Below are 24,628 nucleotides of genomic sequence, written 5' to 3'. Positions count from 1 at the left end.
TTAGACCCGACTGGGACAAAACTTTTTTCTCTCCCTGTGTTGAAAGTGAGCTGCAGAGATTTGTCCCACGAACCATGATTTGATTTTTTTCGTTCTAAGACTATTTTCTAACTTCTTTTTTTGTGAGTGGGACTCTTCTTCCAGCGGAGCGTTTGTTTTGTTTTTCGTCTTTTGTGTTTGCGTCTGCTTTTTTTTTTTTTTTCCTTTTTTTTTCTTTTGGAAAAAACTGGGGCCGGACGACAACACAGATTCCTGTGTGGAGTAGATATGCGCTTTGTTACATTCACAAGTATGCCAGCAAGAAACAACAGGGAAGCGCCGTGTTTCACTGCACATCTCGACAGCTAACACACACACAAGAAAGAGAAACGACTCAAACTGGTCAAAGTTTAGAATGACTCTGGATAAGTTGTGCTGAAGCGGCGTCGAGATTTCCAGATTTCCTCCTGCGTAAAAAAGTTTGGGAATTTGGCTCTCACTCTTCCCCACTCTTTTTCGCATGAGCTCCTAAACGCGGATTTATATTTATATATATATAAACAAGTTGGCAGAGTGTTTTGGGACAATGGATCCGAGCCAGCACAACCCTCCTGCCGGGCACCAAATCGTCCATGTACGCGGTGACTCAGAGACGGACCTGGAGGCGCTCTTTAACGCCGTGATGAACCCAAAAGGCACCATCGTCCCACCATCCGTACCCATGAGGATGAGGAAGCTGCCAGACTCCTTCTTCAAACCTCCAGAACCAAAGTCCCATTCCAGACAAGTAAGCCCGCCCTATCTCTCCTCTGCCCCTATTCCCAGAAATCACGGTGAAGGCCTATCCTGTGAGTGAGTGTGTGTATGTGTGCGCTCAGGCCTCTACAACTTGATACAACTCTGTTGTGTTGTTTATTTCTTTATATTTTCTTCGCAGGACACTATTTTAACATGAATTAATTCACACTCGTCTTTGGGTGAAGTTTCCCAACAGGCAACACCTGTTTTGTCAGGTTTACGCCTCAATGTGTCAGTGCGTAAAAGTTAAACCAAACTATCCAAACTGTGACTTCGCCACTTTTTCTATAAAAAAAACATGACGTTTTATCATTTAGTAGACCGAAACTTAGTTGTCAGACAGTTTGCAGTTGCACGGGACAAGTGAATGCTTCTTCTACGTTGTTTGTTTTGTTAGAGGTTAATAATCGCAGAGGAAATAAACTCTTCAAAAGTCGATCTCTTTTTTTTATTATTATTATTAGTCATACTGATGAAATCATATGATGGTTCAATCCGTCCTATTTCAGCCCCAATCCCAAAACAACTGTTGCTTGTGGTCCCTGTGGAGTTTTAGCGTCAGCGCCACTGCGCATGTGTTGTTATGCAGCTCTCTTCTGTCCCACACAGGAATCGGATCCCCCCTCCCCCCATACACACACACACACAGAGAAAGAGAGGGGTTACAGCTATTATTCTAAGGACACTGCATTGACTTCCATTCATTTGGACAGACTAAACAACAAACGCGTTAATGGCACAATTAAAGCTATAACCCTAATTTAACCTATCCACAATTCAAATCTTAACCAATTTCCTCAGAAACAACGTTCTGCCCCATTTGGACCAGGTTCTGGACCTAGTGGTCCTGACAAAGTCAGTGTTTATTTATTTAAGAAAAGAATAGGTCCTAAAGAGGCAACAAATTCAAGTACACACATATACACACATACACACACTCACTCCTCCCTGCTGTTACCCCTCCCCCACCTAAACAACACTCCAACATGCCTTCACATGCACATGAGTAAATGACGGATCTCCCTAACACGCATGTGAAGTGATTTGAGAAAGTGAGTGGAGTGTTAAATGTGTGTTATGTACAGTATTTAGACCGCACACCCTATTGACTGCTTTTCATCACGGATTGATCCTCTTGTATTGTTCATCATACTTGTGGGAAAGGGTGAAAAGTGGTGTATCAGCATTTCCCAAAACCGTCTGTCCTCAAATGTCTTCTGATGGCTACAGTGTTTGTTGGTTTACTGTCACACACAATGTCAGAAGAAGTTGACATCAGTGAAAAGGCCGAGTGATTATTCAAATATGAAAAAAACAGGTGATACATTAAGTAGTTTATTACAACTTGTGTGTCATCTATAGATTTTTAAATTCTTATAACCTGACCTGAAGTACCTTAAATCAAAGGAATACTTTTCATTTCCGCTCGTAACGATTTATGTGAGTTGTGTCTAAGACTTACGGACAATATTTTTGATATTTTGTACACTTTTCTTTTTAAGTGAATAATGAAGTGGTAAAAATATATTTTTTCAACATTTCTCCTTCAATTCCATCACAGGCAAGCACAGACGCTGGGAGCGGCGGTGTACTCACCCCCCACCATGTCCGCGCTCACTCGTCCCCAGCGTCCCTGCAGTTGGGAGGGGTTTCTGGTGGCTCCATGTCCGGCATGCCCCCAGCAGGTGCTTCCCCTCAACATCTCCGTCAGTCCTCGTACGAGATTCCCGATGACGTGCCCCTTCCCCACGGGTGGGAGATGGCCAAGACCCCTTCCGGCCAGAGATACTTCCTCAAGTAAGTCTGCAGGCGACACACAATGTCACTGATTCATGCAGTTTATTGTGAGTGAGTGTTTGAGCAGAGAAGATGAAGTCACCAGTAAACCTCAGCTTCACCATCAATAGTAACACTTCACATTATAGTACAGTCACAACATGGTATAAGTATGGTTATAATTCTGTAACAGAGCTATTATTATGGTTATGACATCTTATTTTTATTGTAATTTTCTGCTTGGTAGTTTTAATGGTGTGGTAATAAGAAGATGATATTGCCTTTCTTGTGACATCTAAGTATTAGTTTGGTAATGAGAATTGATGTGGGCGACCATCAGTGCCATGAAAATGTTTGGGTGATAATTACAATTTTATAAAGCTGAAATTCGTGCATTTTCATTGTTATAATCAAGAAATAAGATGATAAAAACCATAATATTACAAGTCTTACTGTTTTACCTATAGTGATATTTGTAATAAGGAATTGACATCGCTTCTCCTAAGTAAGACTGCAACTTGTCAAAAAGGTTGAGTGTAGGAAACTTGCTTAAAACCTGCTGTCGAGAAGAGTTGTTGTGGATCCACTTAGGGGAATGATTGTATTTAAAGTAGTCAAAAGTCATTCATGTATAATCTTTGTCACAAAAATAACACTTATCTTCTTTAAAGTCCAGTACATGTTGGTTACAAAGTCAAAATATTTACACAAGAATGGCAAAATTGACTCGTCCCAAGTCACCAAAGAAGTTTTTCTCAGTGTACATTAGGCCTGACAATAAGTGTGTGCGATGGCTGACTGACCCGTGTGCTGAGAAGAAGACAATTGCATTTGTTGCACTGTGGCGTTAGTCACTTTGGTGGCCTCTGAAAACAAGAGTGTTTTGAGGAGTTGCTGCTGCTGCTGTATGTCGTGCTACTTCACTTGTTCTCAGGTTTCATTGGAAACAATGGACCACTGTAGCTGTCCCAGACAGCTCTGCAAAACTCATCTCCCACCAAGCAGCAGATTTCTTCATCCACAGAAACGCTTTTAACTGGAGCAAATGATTCCTTTCAGGATTGATTAACGTTTCGATTGTTTTCAAATGCGTTGTTTGGTCTGTGAAATGTCAGAAAACAATTCAAATGTTGATCATTGTTTCCACAACCTCAGAATAAGTTTACTACCTCAGAGGAGCAAAGAAACCAGGAAATGTTCACAATTTAAAAAAAACACTGTGCTTGATAATTTGATTATCATAACAGCTGTTTGATTATTAAAAATAATAAAAGTTACTATTAATTATTAAATTATTAAAGCCGTTCAGTGAGAGGATGTATGGAATTGTTCATGGGATTGTTGTCTTTGTCAGTAGTCGAGCTTTCCATTGTTAAATTGTCCCAAAGTTCGTGGAACAGTCAGCTGCTCGTGTTTAGAGATGATCTGATGTTGAAAGTCGTCATCCTTACTCCCCTTCAAGACAAAATGTTGTCAGTTCTCGGAAATATCGTTCCCTGACACGGAGTCTGAACAAACATGATCGCCTCAAATTTGCTCAGATCAAAACAGAGCGAGCTTTCTGTACCAGATGTTTTAAGGTCTCACATCTGGACAACATCTGGCCCATTTGGGGGAGGCTTTTCTAAAATTGTACAAAAGGACCTGGGGGTAGGAGAGAGAGAGAGAGAAAACACTTTCCTCATAGTCTTGCTGTTAAGAAACTGACTGATCCTCTGCCCGACCAGACAGGGAATTCATTTTGTACATTAAATTAACGTTTTGATTGGAAGGCGTGGTCTTTGTGGCTATTATTACTATTATTACGAGTTACGTCATCATTTTTTTGTGTGTTTTTGGTAATTGTCAACACGCAACCTTTGTTCATTCTACTGCTTTAAAAGCAAAATAGGAAAGCAGAGCGTGAAAGTCACAAATGATCAGGACAAGATCAGCAAATGCAGTACATGTACATGTACAATGTACATAATACATTAAAGCCGCAATAAAAAACATAATACTAATAACATGTGTGTATTTTTATCAAGCAAAGTTATAAAATGCACAGTAGAAGTGAGCGTTTAACACACGTAGCAAATAATGAGTAAAGTTCCATTTAAATGCATTTGTCTAATGATTATTAAACTCTTGTCTGTTGTTTTTAACCTTAAATGGTCCCATTAAACTAAAGGGATCATATTATAGTCAGGGCCCAAACAAGTAGCTCTCCGCTAACAAGCAAAACTGATGTGGACTTATGGAATGGAAAAACAGCTGAGTACATGTTTACATGCGGAGAGTCGCTCACAGCGCTTGTGTTCACGTAAGGGGAAAAAAAAACCGGAGGAGAAATCTTCCACAGGGCGCACATCAAAGTGCAGATACTTGATATGGAATAAAGGCAGCCTCGGCCGGCACAGCTTGGGGAAAAGACACTCCCCTATTTATAAACAGGAGTTGTCTGACCAAGACATGTTGCAGAGCGAGAGTGTGTGTGGGTGGTGGATGGACTCATGAGTGGGGGTGGGGAGTCGGTCATTCGCCAGCAGAGCTGAGCTGAGAGCAGGGACTCACATTTCACCCAGTTGACCACTGTTGTCCTCAAAGATATATCAACTCAATAGTGAAAGTTTTTATTTAAATATATATATATATATATATATATATATATATATATATATATATATATATAATATATGTATACATATATATATATACATATATAATATATGTATATGTAAACATATATATACATATGTATATATCTAGCTGAATTCTCCTCCTGCTACAATCCAGGATTATACAGTTGGGAATGATTGGCCTTTGTGAGTCACAGCAGCTCTGTGGATGCAGATGTCTCACTCCCTTAAAAAAAAAAAAAATCATCCAAGGCTCCCATTTTTGGAATGAATGGAGCTGTGGCGCTGTGATGGTGCCTCTTTTGTGTGAATGGAGTTAAATGGCAGCCATGTGGAGACGAGTAGAAGAGAGACCGAGAGAAACTGCGGCCCTCCCTTTTGTCCCTAGCAGTGAAACAGTGATCTTTATTCAGTCCAAAGGCCTGTTGAGACTCATGTGAGCCTTCCCAAAATAGACAAATGGCTGACATGAAGTTTGAAGATGGTGGGGGAGAGAGAGAGAGAGAGGGCAGTGGCTTTCTACAGAGCTTTAACATAATCTTCACACCTGAAATGTTCAGCTGTGGAGTTTGCTGAAGTTGTAATTGTATTATTTTATGTCAGATAGTGATAATTACTGAAATGATTAGCTGATAATCCATCCCCAGTATGCCAGTAAACCTTGATAACACAAAAAAATCATAGCTGTTGCACTAATGGGAAAGGGGAGATTTTTATAAGCCTGCTGCAAATGTTTTGTTTTGTCTATTACTTAGAAAACACAACCCTGACGCTTGGAGAAGACTGGGAGAATGTCAACAAAGTCTGTTGACCTTTCCTCCTCTTTCTTGCAGCAGTTTGCTGTGGCCTTTGATTTATGGCAGTGGGGGCAGAGAGGTTGTGTCACCTTGCCTGGTGCTCAGATGGGGGGGAAGGGCTGGTCTCCAGGGTTGGGTCATAAACTAATGAAGGTTTCTAATTTAGACACACCGGTGAACCGGGAGGGGTAATCACTGTTTCCGGGCGCTTATTAAATGCAGCTTTGAATGAGCTTTTAGTCCGTGGGAAGTCAGCCCTGAGCAGGACAGAGAGAGAGGGAGAGCTTTGGGGGGAGCAGCCATTGTGTGCCCTCAGGGGCAGGTAGAGCTGTGTGTTGATGGACACTTTTGTCTTTCTTCAACTGGATTTTGAACTGTTTTTACGAGCCTGGTTTCCCACAAAGAGTCTTTTGTGTCTTTCCTATATATAACTTTTTGACTGTAAATAATAGAATTATTCACTTTGACCAGATATGATAAATCCGTTGCTATTTATATTTCTTTCCTATGGGTTTAAACTGTGTTGCTGGGACAGTAAACAGACTGATAGCTACACTATAGATTCCATGTTCTCTGTCTAGAGTTCCCTGAACATCTGTTGCACTAAGTAGATGTCAAGGCCCCTCATGAGGGCTGGACAGATAAAGTGTTTACTTGAACATTTATGTTTACAGTCTGTGTCGTTGTAAGTGCAGATTTGAACGATAAATAATAATTTTCAGCTGTCAGTTCCACCTCCAGCTTGTGTGAAACATAAGTGTTTTTTTATTGTGTTAGCATCCCCCACATTAAAATACTGCAGCAACAGTATCACAACCAGTGGCTTGGACTAATTTAGCACAAACCCCCCAATTTTGCTTTGTGATAAATACGCACATTGGCCGTCAAACTAAACTCTTGTGAGCTGACGCCACTCGGGCAGTCACAAATGGTGCCGGGAAGACCGGGCTGTGAGCCTGCGTGAAGCGCTCATTTGGAGCAAATTTGTGTTTGACAAACTTTTGGTTTATTGACCACACACAGACAAGACCCTTCCTGTTCAACTGGGGCCTGTCAGCTCAGTACACAAATGGGACTGTGAGAAAGTCAGGCTAGTGTTTACCAAAGTCTTGATGTAACACCTCTGTTCCAGACATCAATGCCTCCACTGTCACTGAGGGCATCACCACAGAGATGTAGTATCTGAGAAGTGGTCCCACTCAGGTGGAGTGTAGAGTTCCCAAAAGTACTCGCACTCATAGCAACTGAATAACAAAATAAAAACACATTTGTGTATTGGCTCTGTCTGTTGCTCTCTGTTGCCCTCTGTTGCAGTGTGCCCATATGTTGAACTAACTATTCAAACGTCTGTGTTTACAACAAATATTGACAAATGAGATATTTACAAATTTAGAGTCGACTATTTGAGAAGGAGATTGAATTGGGGGATTGGTGTGGCAAGGGCAGTAATGTAGATGCTGTACTAGACTACTTTTTATTTACAAATGGATCAACGTTCACACATTTGCAGTGAGTTTCCTCCATTTTGTGTCTGCGTTTGACCTTACACGACACCCATACTACTCTGTTTGATTTGAAAACAGTAAAGCGGCATCCATACTAGCACAACTCAAAATGCATATCACATCACTGGGCATTCTTACGGTGGTGTAAACAGGAAGCTGGTCATCTCCTCTGTAGTCGTTTGCTTACTATCAGAAAGTACAATTAAAGAGACAATGTTTTTGTGGATTTTTCTTTCCACTAAATTGTAGCCAATGACCAGTCAGGATGTGAATCAAGGAAAATGTCATAGTTTCCAAAGGTCTGTTTTTGCCCATCAGATTTTTATCATGGTAAAAACACCATGTTATTGTTGGTAGCAGTCATATCAGAGCAGACTGAATGAAATCAGAGTATTTTTGATGAAGTTTTACAGAGGAACTAGGGCAAAGCTCGTGCCTTGTGTCATAACTACATTAGTTGACCTGGTTTCAGTATCTGCTTAGGATGCCTCCTGGGTGTCCTCTGCCTTAGGTTTTGTGGTAAAATCCAACTGGGAGGAAATCCGGGGGAACATCCACAATTTACTGATTGGTTTATGTATCTCAGGTGGCCTGGAAACTCTTTGGGATCCCCCAGGAAGAGCTGGAAAGATGGACATTTGGATACCCTGTTTAGTTTGTTGCTACCTCGCCACAACCCTCCATAAGATAAATAAAACGGATGATCAAAAGAAACCAAAGTGGGGAATCCAAAGGGGTTCCCAGGCCAGTTGAGACATAATCCCCTCAGCGAGTTTTGTCTCTTTCCCGAGGTCTCCTCACATTGAAACCTTTCAGTAATAATCAGTTCCTAGTACTTGGTGAATTAGTTGCTTCATCAGGAAGCATGATGCTACAAACACCCCTTCAAAGGGAAACTTAAAGGGTCACAGAGGTCGCCCCAATAATCTCTCTTGATGATGCCCTGCTGATAGAAAGGCAGCCAGGCATCCCAGTCAACTAGAGTAGAAATGGTCATCCTCATCATAGAGGCCTGATTACATCTGGCCTCCCTCAGTGCTCTCTTTAGTCATCGGCTTTAACCACCTTCCAAGCATATACTCCTTGGGTGGAGCCCCTGTGGCCTGAGGATCCCATTTTTAACATTTGACAACTCAGCTGTGGGGTGTGTTTCATCACTGCTGAACACCCCATGGCTTCGCTCTGTTTTACACCAGCAAAACGCAACTTTTGACATCTGGCCTTGAAGAGAGACATTTTCAGTGGAATAAAGTGTCGGTCTGGCCTCAGATCTTGCATTGATCTGCTGTTTTTGCAGTTAACAGGGCTGACTTATTTTTGGACAGAACATTCTTCAGGACTGGATGTAAAAGCCACAGTTTCCATGGGTGTCAATAGGCCATCGTTCTTTGCAACATCCCATGCAGTACATCTATATATCCAGTGGGATCTACTTAAGCTTATTAAACCTTTGTTATGTTACTCTTTCAGGATGGAGACGATGGACTAGCTTCCATGCAATCAGTGCTAAATGAAGAAGTTTTTGCTAATGCTAAGAGGTCCCCCCCTTCCTCAGCAGGACACAGTATAAATAACGCTGGCACAATAAACGCCAGCTTTATAATTGGGCCATCAGTCAAGGAGATGTCAAGTGCCTGGGTGGATCAAGAGTCTTACTCTGTCTTCTACTTAGCCACACTTGGCCATGATGATAGCTTGTGCAAAAATTAGCAAGTAAAGCACCATAGTACAGTTACCCAACTTGATAATGGGTCATGTTTGAACCACAGTGCTTGCCTTTGTGTAAATGGCAGTAACTGGTCATTTACAGTTTTCTCTGAAGAAGCTAATGATGGTTTATGCCTTGCCTTTTGTGGTTCACTACAAAATACCAAAGATCAGAATTGAGCCCATCCACTGAAGTCTTGTTTCTCACTGTTTGGATGCATAGTCATTCATTTTAGACGAAATCATCTAATGATATTTTTTGAATTTTGGTTTACAAAAGAAAGGACATTATGTCACAACTGCTTTTTAAACAGAAAAAAGAGATTTGGAAGAAATGATGTGAAGCTACTATCTAATCAGACAAGGCTCGTGTGTTTGTAATTTGTTCCATCATAAAGATTAGCAGCATCGACTTGTTTGATCTCAATCGGTTACGTGATAAGCCAGCAGTAAAGTGGCTCCAGTGCCATGTGTCCATGTGCTCAGTATGTTACCATGAATACAAGCCAATCATGGCCACACTTCCATATGGAGACTCAAAACATGGTTAAAACTAGAGAACCCTCTTCTCAGTTTGAACAACCCAAATGGTTGCGTGTGTGGGAAAATCCTGTACGTGTAAACACTGTTTTCGAAAGCTTTTGTGTGGACGAGGCCTGACCCACAGCCATTTTTCTCTGTGTCCACTGCCCTGCCCTGGGGGCGCAGTTTGGGGGCGTTACAACCGTGGCTGTCATGCTGAGCTCACTGTGGTGTCAGAGATGTGTAAAGACAACATCGAGCAGTTGTGACCGTGGAGGTTGCAGATCATCAGCAATTCCTAACAGCAACTGGTGGCCTCCAGCCGTCCCAACAGTTGCTATGACATTGTTTTGTTTTATGTTTCACCTCCCGGAAGCACTGTATAGCCCTAGCCATATAGGGTTGGTGTCAGGTTGGGTGAATGGATTATCTTTTAGTTTTAAAACCTAGTGATGAATTACTGGCTCTTGGTAACTCATTTACCAATTCTCTCAGTTCCCACACACAGTGTTCGTTGAATACAATGTGGCATTGACTTGGAGTGTGAGGATTATATCACCAGATTTTTTGATTATCATTGTACACAAGCTTTGTTTTGATTGAGTTGAGCAAAAAAAAGTTAGAGTTTCAATCTAGTGTTTGACGGAAAATTCAATATTTGTACTTTCATCTGTACCAAAGGAAGAGCAACTTAATGATTGGATCAGAGACCTTGGAGGTGTTGAGTTTGTATTTTCACATTGATGTTTTCCACTTTTTTGTTCGGCATTGGTGTACCAGGATCTGCAGGCCTCTTATTTACGATAAAGCCTCCCTTCCCTACCCTCATCCCAGTGCTCGTCTCCCAGTCTCCTCCCCTGTTCTCCCCTCCCCTCTATAATAAATGTCATAGTTTCCAGAGTGGGAATGAGGCAGTGAAGGGGGTAGGGCGGGCACTTCTTCGAGTGTAACAGGACCACAGCAACTCGTCCAGCCAATAGAAATCAGAGGGATTGCTTCCGTAGATGTTTTTACCTCTTTTACTCTTTTTTTTCTTTTCTGTAGTTGTCTTGCCCCACTCACTGTGACCCCTCTTTCTCAAGGGGCCCCTCCAGTCTGAGCAGTTCCAGCTATTTTGCTTGGTTTGCGGTGTTTGTGCGTGTGTGTGTGTGAGGGCTGGGGGAGGGTTTTGGTGGGGGGGGGGGATTTGGCAGCTTCTTTGATCAGTAAAGCATAAACAAGAGGGGGCTTCAAAATGGGTTGCATTGTATGGGAGGGGGGGTGTGCTGAGTCAGGCCCTCTCGCTCTCTGGCTTGGGATGGAGAGCAGACAGGCAGGCTGGGATTACCGCAGAGGCCAAGAGAAACTATCCGAATCTTTCACTTCACCCAGCTGTTCCAAAATCTGGAGCCAATGGCGTTTTTGGATCAAATTAACAGCGAGTTGTAAATAATCACTGTGGGCAGAAGAACACACCCAGAAATGTGATTATAACGGGGGGGCTGGCAACAGACGGCATTAACTCTTTATTTCTGTCATGTGAAGTTATTCAGCCACTCCTGTAGTGTCATTCTAAGAGTCGGGGTGTTGCACAAACAAGCTGCAAGACTTTAGTGCCTGTTTGTTTGAGATGAGGGAGGTCTCTTAAATGGGATGGTTTAGAAAAAACAAAAAAAAGGACAAGTGAATAGTGGGGTTTTAGGTCGTAGCTCAGTCTGTGCCTTTGTCAAGCAGGTGAAAGCTTTGTAAATGTGGCGCCAGATTGTTAAAGCCCCTGACACTCCACAGCGTCCGAGCCGCTTCCAGGAAAAAGGACCCCCTGCGTTGAGCCCTGGGACTGACCCTCCCTCAATAGAGAGGGTCCTGCTCGGGAGAGGAGGGCTTCCTGTATTAGCTTTCCATCTTAATCAAGCAACAAGTACCAACAAAGCACTAATTATCAATGCCCTCACAAAATGCAACACAATGTCCCCTCCCCCCAACTCCCCACTCCCGTCCCAGCAAAGACGAAGCATTAAAATAGATGGAAAAGCATTGTTTGGTGCCACAATAGTTGTTTTAAAACCAATCATAGCCTCCTGGAAGACATTTTCTAAGTATCTACAGTCACACGTGTATGACCCTGCTCTTGTTATTGGTTGTTTATTATATTATTTTATAGTTAACACCCTTTTTCCGTGAGAGTGATTCTGCTAAATGTAAGAATGACGGCCTTGTGTGAATGTGGCCATATTGTGTCATGAGTTCATATGGAGTCCCAAACAGATACAGCTGAGTTCATTTTCCAGTAACAGTTGTCATTTACAGAAAAGTGAGGGGACACTTCTCATCAAAGAGCTTGTTGAAACTGCTCTGAGTCATCACTTCCTGCATGTGACCTGTTTGTTTTTGCATTGATATGGCCCTTAGTTTGGACTTATCACGCTAGAAATGTTCTTTTTAGTGAATGAATGAATAATTTCTATCTGTCTTGCCTTCTTTCAGCCACATCGATCAGACCACCACTTGGCAGGATCCTCGCAAAGCTCTGCTACAGATGAACCAGGCTCCTCCGCCCAGTTCTGTGCCAGTCCAGCAACAGAACATCATGAACCCAGCTAGTGGTGCGTACATGTTATATATACAATTTGATTAGACTACAGACTCTGTATTATTTATTTCAATCTCTCTTTTCATGGTGTTGAATCTTTTTCCATTTATTTTCCCCCTTTTTTATACAGTACAATATAATGGTGGAAGCCAAGAGCTGTGCAGTCTAGTTATTACATGTCACTGAGACTCAGTGTACCTCAGATCTGTCCATGCAGTTGGAATTTGCCCTAGGTGGAGTAAGACAGGAGGCAGAACGTGACAGGTCCTGTCAGACATGTTTGGGAGCTCTGTGACTCACAGATTACAGAGTTCACAGATGAAGCGTTTCTGTATCTCTCAAATCGTCACTCTGCTGTCCACCTATGAGTAAATCTGAACAAAAAAAAACAGCAACAACAATAGGCCTAGCCTTTGAGCCCCAGTAGCTTATTTACCTGCTTCCTTCACTAGAATATGTTGAATATGAGTTTTTAGTGCTTACAATTCTTTTTGTTGTCATCATTATTATTCTTCTGACAATTATTTTCGCCATAAAGTGATTTTGGTTTTTGGCTACTTGTTCTTTCTGAACTTATTTGTTTGAATTCTGTTTTTTTTGTTTGTTGGGATGTGTATTCTCAAGTCAAACATTTAGATTTAGAGTAGGTTAAAAGTGAACAAAACTATTCATGAAACACTCGTAATAGTTGGCGATAAATGTAGTCGTTGATTCATTAATCTATTAAGAATCTATTAAAAGTCATGGCACTAAATCGAATTTCTTAAAGCTAGACTAACAGTCTGGACTCAGACTGACTTAAACCTATTAGAAGTACTGATAAAAGCCAGTACAGAGAAGAATAAGACAACACGGACAAAAACAATGGTGAAATTCGAGCCAGTTCTTTTTTCTATTGATGAGAAGACCGCACTGTCAGCTTAAAGTAAAAGTTCATGAAAGGTAGGAGGGCTGGGTAATGGCACTTGACATGCTAATAACGAGCTGCCATCTAATCCGGAAACCTCCTAATAGTAACACGCCGAAAGAAGAAGGCAAACTGTCACCTATAGTGTAGCAGAGGAGAACACACTTCATTCAGTAAATTGATTCCCCACAAGTGCTTGTATATTGGGAGAAGGACAGTAGTCCAATTGACCTGCTTGGTTGACTTCGACTTAACTGTGCATGGAAACGCAAGACTTATTACCTGTTTACCCTCAGGTCCTCTCCCTGATGGCTGGGAACAAGCTATTACATCAGAGGGAGAAATTTACTTCATCAACCACAAGAACAAGACCACATCCTGGCTCGACCCACGACTTGACCAACGCTATGGTAAGTCTATTGTGGGGTTTGTAGTAATTTTAGTTCTTAAGGTAAAAAAAATAAAATCATCAATTAAAAAAAAAAAAAGTGGTTTATTATTAGCCATATCACAGTCCAATGTAAAATTATAATATTCATATTTGACATAACAAAGGAGTGTTACGCCATGAACTTTTTGCAGCTCTATCTAATCCCAAAAAAGAAAAAAAACAGTTTGTTCACTTCAGTATGACTCATAGTTTATTTCACTAAACTATGACTAATTTGAGTGACTAAATTGCACAATTGTTTAGTTGAAACTGCATATCACCGACGCGCCACCGTCATAATCTTCACCTAACCTTTTGTCAGCCATTTTAGTGTTAGAGCAACAGCTGAGTTGGCCATTAATCCCCGGGGGCCGAGCTACAGTTTGACAGTTAACTTTCAGTGTGTGGTGGCCGGCGCTGGTGAATTAGTGACAAGGGGCCGCATACATGTGTTGAGACTCTGTGGCCATGGGAATGAGCTAATCCCCTTGTGTGCCAGGAAGACTTCCAAGAGATGAAGGTTCCTGCTTATGTCACTCTGACTCATTTACGCTTCAGGTGCCATCCCTTCATTAGAGCGGTGTTCTCCTGGGTAACTCAGCCTGGTTCACAAAGTCAATATGAATAAATAAGCACGCCGCCTGTTATCCTGTTTGATTTGAGTGTTGTGTTTTTGTCACGTCAAACCTCCTTGAGGACGTTTTTGTCTTTCCTGTAAGAAACTGTCCAAACTGCTCTAGAGGAAAGGCAGGAAAGTTTAATACAGAGTTGTAAGGCTAGAGGGGCAGCTGCAGAGAGATGGCGGCTCTGGTCGGCAAAGCTTTTTGAAGATTTACAAGTCATGAACACACAAAGCTGCTAGGCCCCTGAAAGCGAGTGTGGGGAAGGGGAGGGATCATGTTAACTCATTATTTGCCATTAAACATAATTTTCATTTGTGCAAATCTGTTCATCATTTGAAGTGCGTATACGTGTTAGACCTGTCATTAAGTTGTGTGCTATACTTTGGAACATTTAGATTTTTTTTTTAGAGAGACTTCTCTGTGCTTCAAACAACGTGATATTTGATGTTTTGAACAAAACCAGAAATTTTCTCTTGGGTAATTTGTACGTAAATTTTTTCTTACTCGTGCATCAGAATGTGCATGAGAAATGTCCACACACTGCTGTTATGTAGGTCTCCAATCATAAGCCAGCTGCTTTGATAATGGAGGCTAATTTGAGCTTTGACAAGAAAAGCAGCAGAGCGCCTTTAACTGAAGGTTGCTGCCGGCTGGCTTTCCCCTGCGTGAGGCCCAGTGCGAGCACAGCCCCATCCTGCTGCAGCTCCAGACAGACTTGAATCTCTGCCAGGCCTCTTTATTCTGTGGTCCAACTCTTAATCTGTTCCAGACCTTTTCAGTCAAAGAGCTCCAATGTGAGAGGGGAGGTGGTGGAGGGGCAGGGAGAGGCAAGGTGAAAGGGGGGGAAAAAAAAGAAAACAGAGGAACAGAGGGGAAAACACAGACGGGATAAGCATGCATCCTCTTTAAGATCCAAAGAGGTGGTGAGCAGCGAACAAGCCGAGAGTGCATTGTGGCTGAGTTCAAAAGGGGCCTGGCCTGTGTGGATGTGTTGTCCTCTGCACACACAACTATGGGGGGGGGGGAGAAACACTTGTGTGTGTGCAGGAAAAGACAAATTCACGTGGGAAGTGTACGGTTGTGCTTTGATGCTTTAATGTTTGCCATTCGTCAGACACACTGCTACGTTATCTGTCATGTGATGTTTTTCTGCCTCTGCTGTCAGAGCGTTTCACTGTTTTTTTAATATCAATGTCATTACACTGAAATGCTCACAGTTATAAGCCAGTGTAAAGGATCGCTTCTGATTTTTTTTCTCTTTCTCCTAGAGGTATTTTTTCATATAAATAGAGCTGATAAAAAAATTACTACTTTTGTTTGTTATATTGTTTATTCAAAAAACTATTTCCATAAAAGGGTTGGATCATGACTTGAGTAACAATCCATTCAATTTTAGAGTGGATCAGATTTTTTTTCACTTTTTTTAATGATATACCGTGTGTTCTAACGGTACCTTGTAGTTTAAATGTTCAACATTAAGTAAAGGTGTAAATGCTTTTCATTTTTTTTGTATCAGAAGAAATATTTGCCCGTACTTTTACCAAAGTTGAAAACACTGGTTGTGAGTTTGCAGATGCAAAAAAGGGGACCAGATTTCCTCCTCTTCATTTGTTCACCATATTTTAGAAAATACCACCTGAGGGATGAGCAATGAGTGAAAAGCAAGAGTAGGGATTTATTTTGAGGCCGATGTTCCTTCACAGTTTATAATCTAGTTATCTAGTTTATAATCTAACTGTCTGGGACAGGACATCATTTCCTGAAGTTCTCCATTTTAGGTGATCTTAAACTGGTAGTGTGTGATGGGATGCCTTTTACAATGACACTGTAGTAGTGTAGAAGTAGTATGTATGTGTGTCGATGGAGGGATATAATCTTGTGGAGCAGTTTCTGTTGTTTTTGTAGTGTGAAAGCGCCACAAAATGAGGTTTGGAACAAGCTCAAAGTAAATGTTTTGGTACAAAAACAATGTCTCATTTACCTGTGATAGGTCGCAGGCTTTGCCTTGGAACAATGTTTTGATAGAACCTCTACCAAAGAAACTAAAATGGTATATTATTTTGTTGGGTCATTTGGATGAACTGGCCCTTTAAACAGGAACATCCTGCTGATAATTTATACTGGAGTTGGAAGAATGAAAAACTTTCCATCTTATTGTCTTTCAGAGCCAGGTCAACACAGACTGCCTTCACTCAGACCATACTTGAGTACATGATGATAAAGCAATGTTTGTTTTTTATCCAGACTTTTTCTCCTCTTATCTGCACACAACATTCTCCCAAGGGCCCTTTTTTTTTTTTTTTTTTCACCAAAAACACAAATGTGTTTAATAGAAAGCAGGTCAATATTTACCAAGCCTTTAAAGCTGCTTTTGCCCTGCTCTTATACATAACTTCCCACAGCTGGCACAGACACACCCTCACCTCTACCTGCCCCAGGTGATCTTGTGTTGTAATATGCCTGCCAGTGTGATTGTGTGATAAGAGCCTATGTTGCTGGCTCGTTGTGTTGCAGGAGTGCGTGAAGAAGACAAAAGGCAGACGGCATTAACTTGTCTCTTATCTGACTGGCCCACCAGCTATCACCACCTCTATGTGCTGCTGACTTCTACCACCCCTTTGAGGCACACGCACACACACACACGCACACACAGTGTTCGGTGCCTGTACTGACCTCCCTTTAAGCTATCAATCTGGCCCTGGACTGAACCCGTCCTTCGCTGCTATCTTGCCTGCAGATGTAATTCCCTGCTTGGATATACTTGCTGTGTTTGTGCATAGTTTCTTTCCAGTAGCATAAGTTAGTGTGAGCTGTTTTTGAGGTGGAGGTTCAGCAGAAGGGTTGCACTCTTGGCGTTCATACATACATAGTGCATTTTTGGACCTCTTTCTCGTCTGTACATGTATGTGTATTAGTGGTATTTTGTGCCTAATACCGTGAGCAAAATGAGTCCAGTACAGCTTCTTTTTATCCCCTTTAAACAATGAATTTGTGAGATCCAGCCATTTTCTCTGCTCCCATAAAGACAGAAAGCATGACACGGCTTAACACGCGTTTGCTTCTTTTATAGTGGAGGAATTCCCCCAAGCAAAATTACACTATATTTTGCTTAAATTAAAGCTGTAAAAGTTGTCACATTACCAGAGTGGGTCACATCTCTCTTTACATCCAGTGTTAAGTGAAGAATTAATGTGAAATTTAGGGTGTATGGATCATATGGGATTTCATTTTTTCACACTCAGACTTTGTTAAATGTGTGCTATCGTAGGGAGCAATCAGTCTTTATACAAAAAAAACAGAATATATACTGTAGAATAACTCATCAATGATGTTAATCAGGTATCACATGAACAGTACTTTTTATTTGTTGTCCTCTTTTAATGGCCTTTGGCTATGTACTGTATTCATACCATAATTTATTTGATCTTATTTATCATTTATTCATGCAGTTGAGGTGCATACAGAGAGGACATTCATTACAAAGGGCAATAGAAACCCACAGGCACCCACATTACAATAAAGTAAATGAGCTGGTGCACAAAATAAAGGCTGATGATGGTGATCGGATATGTTTGTCCAGATTACCAGAACTCGTTCATATGAAGGTAAAACTAAGTAAAGAATGTCAATAATTGTCAGTTAAAATGATGAATGCACAAGGAAATGAACGATATCTGTTAGAAACTACATTTGTTATTTTGACGTGGTCTTGTGTGTTCGTGGATCCCTCTCCGTCCGCATGTCTGATGTACGGCCTTCTTCGTAACCGAGGCCTTAACAGATGTACAGCTGTTGACAAGGCTTATGTGCAGCACTTGAGAGAACAGTTAATGGTGCCCTGATGGTGGAGAGATCCAGCTACAGAAAGACCTCAGTATCTGTCAAAGATAAGCAGGGAGAAGTGAAACAGTCTCCCATGGATCACTGGGCGTGTGTGTGTGGGAGAGTGGAGGCTGATCCATGACTGTGTGTGTGTGTGTGTGTGTGTTTGAGTGCATGTGAATGTGAATGTGTTGGGGTGGGGTTGTTAGGGGAGGCAGCATGAACAGAGAGGGGAGGGAGGAAGGGAGGGTGAGACGGAAGGCAGGGCAGGGCAGAGTCCTCCTGAGCTTCCCATGGAGAGCCTAGAGCCGCGGTTCATTCAGCGGGTGAGATAGTGTAAACAGTGATTGAATGGTGATGAGAAAGGTGCCGGGGTGGGCAGGGACAGCACAGAGAGAGCTGGCCCCGCATGAAAATTGTGCCCTCGTCAAGGCTTTGTTTTGGTTGGTACTTTCGGGCGCATAAGCAAACAGTGCTCCTCATTGGTCCCGTGACTGTTACACCCCTTGTGGTCAAGCACATTTGCTTGTCTTTCCTCTACTGTGGTGATAAAACGTGTGACCTACTTTGCATACATAGATTACAGCATTTGCCGTGTTGCCTTATATGCTCGGGTGTTTTGTGTGGCCACCCCCGCCGCAGTGAGGAAAACAAAGATTTCACTGGGGAGCAGCTGTGTTTTCAGTAAACACACTTATTTCTGACATCTAGTTAGCTTGTTAGTGCACAACGCAAACACATTTTGTCGGGGCGAGGAAACTTTGAAGCACAAGCAGGAGAGCGCCACCGTGTTTACCCGCGTAGGTCTCTTTTAGTTTAATGCGGCTGATTTGCATAATGCTCCTCACACTGCATTCATTAAATCAGCTGCAGTGAGACCATCAGGCCAGAGCAGGGAGGACGTGAGTTTTGAGGAATAATCTGTGATTTGTTTAGGAGTTGGAGGAGAGAGAGAGAGAGAGAGAGAGAAACACACAATGAAAGGATAAGTCACGACTGATGCAATGTACCAAACTAACAAAGCCTGTCTTAGTCAGTGAGTGGGAGGGGATCAGGTCTTACAGGAATAGTGATTGCTTCAAACACTCGGTTGAAAACTTGAATTGGGACTTGCCTTGTCCTACTCAACCTGCTGCACTGGCTCTTTTTGCAAGTTCAACACGTAGGCAAAATGTTCAAGTTGTCAGGCTTGTTAAACCGAGCATGAACAGGTGTAGTTGCGGCGGGTGCGTTATATTTAAATACAGTAGGATCTTCTATGTGATGTCTTTTTGACATTCAGTTATTCATTGTCGGTGTTTCACTGTTTTTTTGTGATGAGATTTGTTTTAAATAATTCAAATTCAACTGCACATTTGCAGAGGACATCTGTACAAGAGAGTGTGCATGTCTTAATTCTTACCAAAGAAGAAATAACGTACATAAATAAAACACCACAACAATCAAATTCCCTGGGTTTTCAGACAATGTAATACAATTCTAAAGTTTTCTGTCAGTCGCCTGGCCAACATGGATATCATTTTTCTAAGTATGGAGGTAAACAAGAAATGACAACTTAAGGAAATGTTAAACCTTGAATCAAAAGAAAAGGTCTGTCTTATACCAGCCAGTTTGACACCCAGCATTTTTTCACTGTTCTTCAAAATAAAAGTCTACTTTCAGATTTGGCCATTCTAACCTTAACCATTAAGCTTGAATCTTTTTGCACTAGCAGCAAGTGTGATATTAAATAAAAACAATCAGTGTCTATAATTCTTTTTTTAAGACATTTCTTTAAAAAAAAAAAAACATTAGCCAATTATTAATATCTGTTCTGTGGTTATGATTTTTTCCCCTTTGTATATTTACAGAAGTCTCTAAAATGGTTTACAAAATACATGGAGATGAAATAACATAACATGAAATATGTTTAAAGCAATGATTAAGACTGAGCTGTAAAAGTTAATGAAGGAATCTTAAAATCAGTCCTAGCAAAGCAACATCTAGGCAGATACTGTATATGCCCTGCACTTGTTGTAAATGCTTGGCGTTGTCTTCTTTTCTGCAGCCCTGAATCAGCAGAGGATGACCCAGAGTGCCCCGGTGAAACAGGGAGGCCCGCTGCCCCCCAGCCACAGCGGAGTCATGGGAGGCAACAATCAGATGAGACTGCAGCAGATCGATAAGGAACGCCTGAGACTGAAGCAACAGGATCTGCTTCGGCAGAGACCACAGGTCAGGAATCAGAGCTCAGATATCTCAGAAATGTTCAGAGGCCTCACAAAGGAATCGAAAGCGTTCCCACGTGTGCGTCAGTACATCAGTGCAGAGGCGCAAGACACTGGACCCACAATTGCCCACTTGATGAATGTGAGGGGCTCCGGCAAACTGTTTATGTAGCGGAGCACAATATACATTTTGATGGCTCTTTAAAAATGAGTCATAGGTATCGTGGTGGATGTTGGGCCTCTTTGATGTGCCGTTATTATTATACCGCCCCGCAGTGAAGCACTAGCCGTGAGTCATCTGTGGTAATTTTATCACTTCCTAACGGTGATGTGTCACAGCGCCGCCCGCCTACACAGGGTGGTGCAGCAGAGGACAAGCATTTACTTAAGGCTGTGTCACAACAGCAGAAACTGAGGTTTATGGTTATGAATGGCAGCGCCGCTGACTTTGTTTACTGTGACAATCTCGCAGGTTGTTTAAAGTTCACTGTTTAGGAAGTGACCCGAGTGAGTGCATGCACCTCGGGCTGTAAAGCGAGAATGATAAAAGTTGTACCGAAGGCGGCTTGGAGCACATGTGTTTAACTAACCAGGTTAATGGTAACTCTGTGAAAGGTCATTATGGGGTAAAGGGAGGCTGCTTCTGCAACTCTGTTTTTGTTTTAAAATGCATTACATCTGCTACAGTGAGGACTTCTGTCCTCGCGTCAGCTTTCATCTGGACGGACAGAAACAGTGACCTTTTGGTGCTGCAATTGTGTCGTTAACACACACACTTATTTTACTAAAGATGTTTCCTTTGTAGTGTCTCTTTGGCATTATTTCCTGAAACTACATACAAATACTGATAAGAAAATCTGCTTCCTGTTTACACCTGCATGCACACGCTCAGTGTATCTTGGGTTTTTTATGGGTACTATGGGTGCAGATGCTTGTCATGCCTGGACACACATTTATTGTTTTAAAACATAGCACGCACATATTATAGTTTAAGCACAATGTGATTTACGCTGAAAGCTTTCTCCCTTGGTTTTGAAAAAAAAAAAAGAAACGCTTTTCAGACATACACCAAATTCTTCTTTAAGGGCTGCGTGCGTATAGGAAAGGAAACGTCCTGCCACAGCCCTCTTGTCAAATGTCCAGAAAATGTCCAATTTAGCCCGTGCAAGAACACATCAAAGAAAAACGGAACAGCACATCAGACCCAGACAGTCTCCCGCTGCGTTTCCTCGTATGTGAGCGGCAGACTGTCCATACCAGAAAATGTCCAATGCCCAATCTTTTTTCCAAACGTTTGGCATTCATGTCTAAAAACAGCTGAAGTTGTTAAATCCTCAGTCAAACCTCAGGCAGCCACACTTTCCAGTTAAAAACAAAAATCACAGTGGAAAACATTTGAAGAGCCCCTCTATCAGGCTACAGTCCAGCAATACCCCCAAACTCCTGTTGACCTTTTTAGACACAACGCTACACGTTTGTTACACGACTTACGGAGGTTTTACTCTTCAGAGTATTAATACAGGAGGAAATTGTGCAGCCCTGATGCCTGTGTAGGGAGTTCAGCTGAAAGGCAAAAAGTTGCCACACCCAGATGTTTTCCACATGGCAGAACTGAGACGATTGGGTAGCGATGTATTTGTCTTCCTGATAACAGCTGATGCTCCTCCAGTCATGTATGAAAAAGGCACAGAAGCTTACATATTTCCTTGTCATGACCAGATTGTTTGCATGTGTGCACAGGATTGTGGGATAGATCTCAAAGGAAGAACCTTCGAGCTAAATTAGGGCCTTTTATTTGTGGTCTTGCTTCAGGACACTGTCCAGCTTACACCAACAAAAGCTATCTCCAGCCACTTCTAGAATGGCAAGAAAAAACATGTTATCTCGTCGGTTTCCTCCTCTTAGCCATCTATGGCCCTCAAATGTCAGTGAGATCTGAAAAACACAGCAACGCCGGTCAAATCAGTGCAGCTTCCGGCCGGAGCGCTCAGAGGGAAGGAGGTGAAAAAAACATGACTTCATATCCTCGGCCTTATCTGATACAGCATGTGTAGAAAACAATTGTCTCCAAACTGAGGTCGGCCCCCTCATGTAATCTGACACTCTGCATGGGCAGAAATGGAGAGCAGCCATGTTGGAAGTGTCTGTGTGTGTGTGTGTGTGTGTGTGTAACTCCTCAATCTAACTTGTTCGCTCTGCAGTGTCGGAGGAGCAGCGAGCGAACACGGCAGATTCAAAATATTTTCATGAAGCTGTAGCTGCTTATAATTAGCGTCTGAGGTCGGGGTGGGGTTGATTGTGTTGCTCATTTTTGTTGCACTTTATCTCCCCCAGGAGCTCGCTCTGAGGAATCAGCTGCCGACTAGTATGGAACAAGATGGCAGCACAATCCCAGTGTCCTCCCCTATGGCCCAAGATGCCCGGACCATGACTGCCAACAGCTCTGACCCATTCCTCAACAGGTTGGTGCGACGTGTAGAAGCCAAAACCACATTTTTTCGCTTGGACAGAGCCATGTCCGTGCTCCCACCATTCGAGCTCCGGCTCAGCTCAGCAGCCATTATGTGTCGGGAATCCGAGCTCTGCTGTTTGAGTATGAGCTCTGGTCAGAGCTCCCTCAGTTACACAAGTAGTAAAAACAGAGGGCCAGTCTCTGGGCTTAACCCTCTTCACATGGTTATGACTCATTCAACACCAGCAGCTCTCGCTGTGCTGGAGTTCATTGCACAATGACGACCTCTGGTGGCCACCTGCTGCAATAAAGGCAAACTGTGCTTAAATGGTTTTTGCAGCTCAGGGGGAAAAAAATGACTAAAAAAAAAAAAAACAACCAAACTCCAACAATTTGAGTCGATAAAAGCAGATTTGAAACAGCTGCAATTCAGCGACTGACGGGATCTTTTTCTCGCTTATCTGTGGACACTGCCCCGTGTTAGACCGGTCAATAATTCCTCGCAATTCAGGCTGTAAAGGGACAAAGTGGAGGAAAGCTGAATAGCAAGCAGGCCATGAGAACATGTGGTCCAGTCAGTAGACAGGCCAACCTAATCTTCCCTCCTCCCTGTTGCCTCCACTCCCCTGCTCTCACAATGGCCTCATTCATCCTGCCTCTGCCATACTCTGCCTACATATTTTTCCTCTGCTAATTAGTATAGGCTTGTCAAATGTCTCTCTCACACCCTCTTTGTCTCTTTTGCCCCTTTCATTGTTGCTCTTTTTTTTTTATATATCTTATATATTCTGCAGCAGAGGGCGAAGTAGTGCAGCTCAATTTCAATGGTGTCACTGTGAATTAGCCGCCACAGTTATTCGAATGGATGTAAATGTTGAAATGTGCAATGTATGGAGATGTATGGTCTCCTCAGGGGAACCGGGGTCCGTTAGTCTTCTGCTTGTGCGCTTTCAATAAGTTTAATAACAAAGTGTTTTATATAAGTTTAATAACAAAGAGTTAGGTTGCAAAGTAGAATTGCGAAGATCAGCGAGGTCATCTTATCCACACACCCCCCCCCCCCCCCACACACACACACACACACACTTTTTTTGTCCTCCAGTCTGATGAAAATCATGAAGTTTGTGCTGGCATCTGTGTAGACCTCTGAGTGCAGCTTCTCTTTATTTGTGTGTTGTACAGCGGGACCTATCACTCCAGGGATGAGAGCACAGACAGCGGCCTGAGTATGAGCAGCTACAGCGTCCCACGCACTCCAGATGACTTCCTCAACAGTGTGGACGAGATGGACACAGGTGAGGCCGGACTCCTACACCGTTTAACCGCACAGCCAGTTCATTAGAAACCCTGAGTAAACTTAAGGCCTCCACCTAACACATAACACAAGGATCATTTTGAGCAAAGAATATCAGTTCCCCAGTCTTCTTCTGTATTGATTATTACCTTAATTTTACCCAGAAACTCTTCAGAAGATTAAAAATCTATCTTAAAGGAAGGAGATTTTGTTGGTTCACTGACTTGTAAAGGAGAGAATTTATTTGCACTCTGCTCCTAAACCTCTGTCCTTGGATTATGGAACTTTGAGCAGTTCACGCTACAAGAAGTGAGTCAGAAAAGCTCAAACTGACAGAATTATTTATATTATAAATGCTAAACATCGGGCCAAATGAAAAGACTTGAAAGTCATCAAACGTCTCCCTTTTGTTGTGTCGCGTTTTACTGCAGCGACAACATGTGCCGCAACAGTTACATGCTGTTGCTTTAGCGCCGGCTTAGGCAACATGTGTTTGGTGTTATCGATCACTAATCCCTCAATAATCTCTCAGCAGCATAATGGAAATCAAGTGATCTGAGCCAGATCCAGACTTGTGCTCCTCCTCCTCCTCTAAGACTTTCAGGTTGTGATGTGAAACTGC

General features: G+C 42.3%; 1 protein-coding gene across 2 annotated transcripts in view; it reads left to right on the top strand.

The window, feature by feature from the left end:
- Positions 1-24,628, top strand: part of yap1 (Yes1 associated transcriptional regulator) — a 28,073-nt gene continuing 3,445 nt past the window's right edge. The window contains exons 1-7 of one of the 2 annotated variants that reach the window (XM_058633855.1): positions 2-766; positions 2,339-2,574; positions 12,166-12,284; positions 13,475-13,588; positions 20,101-20,267; positions 22,595-22,722; positions 23,895-24,007. In XM_058633855.1, the coding sequence (XP_058489838.1) occupies positions 566-766; positions 2,339-2,574; positions 12,166-12,284; positions 13,475-13,588; positions 20,101-20,267; positions 22,595-22,722; positions 23,895-24,007 (1,078 nt within the window). In that variant the 5' untranslated portion in view covers positions 2-565. Of the gene's footprint in view, positions 767-2,338; positions 2,575-12,165; positions 12,285-13,474; positions 13,589-20,100; positions 20,268-22,594; positions 22,723-23,894; positions 24,008-24,628 lie in introns of both variants that reach the window. The other variant, XM_058633857.1, reaches the window with a different exon arrangement.

This window comes from Solea solea, chromosome 7, assembly GCF_958295425.1.
Source record: "Solea solea chromosome 7, fSolSol10.1, whole genome shotgun sequence".
NCBI classification, from domain to species: domain Eukaryota; kingdom Metazoa; phylum Chordata; class Actinopteri; order Pleuronectiformes; family Soleidae; genus Solea; species Solea solea.
This window is presented reverse-complemented; position numbering and strand designations above follow the sequence as displayed.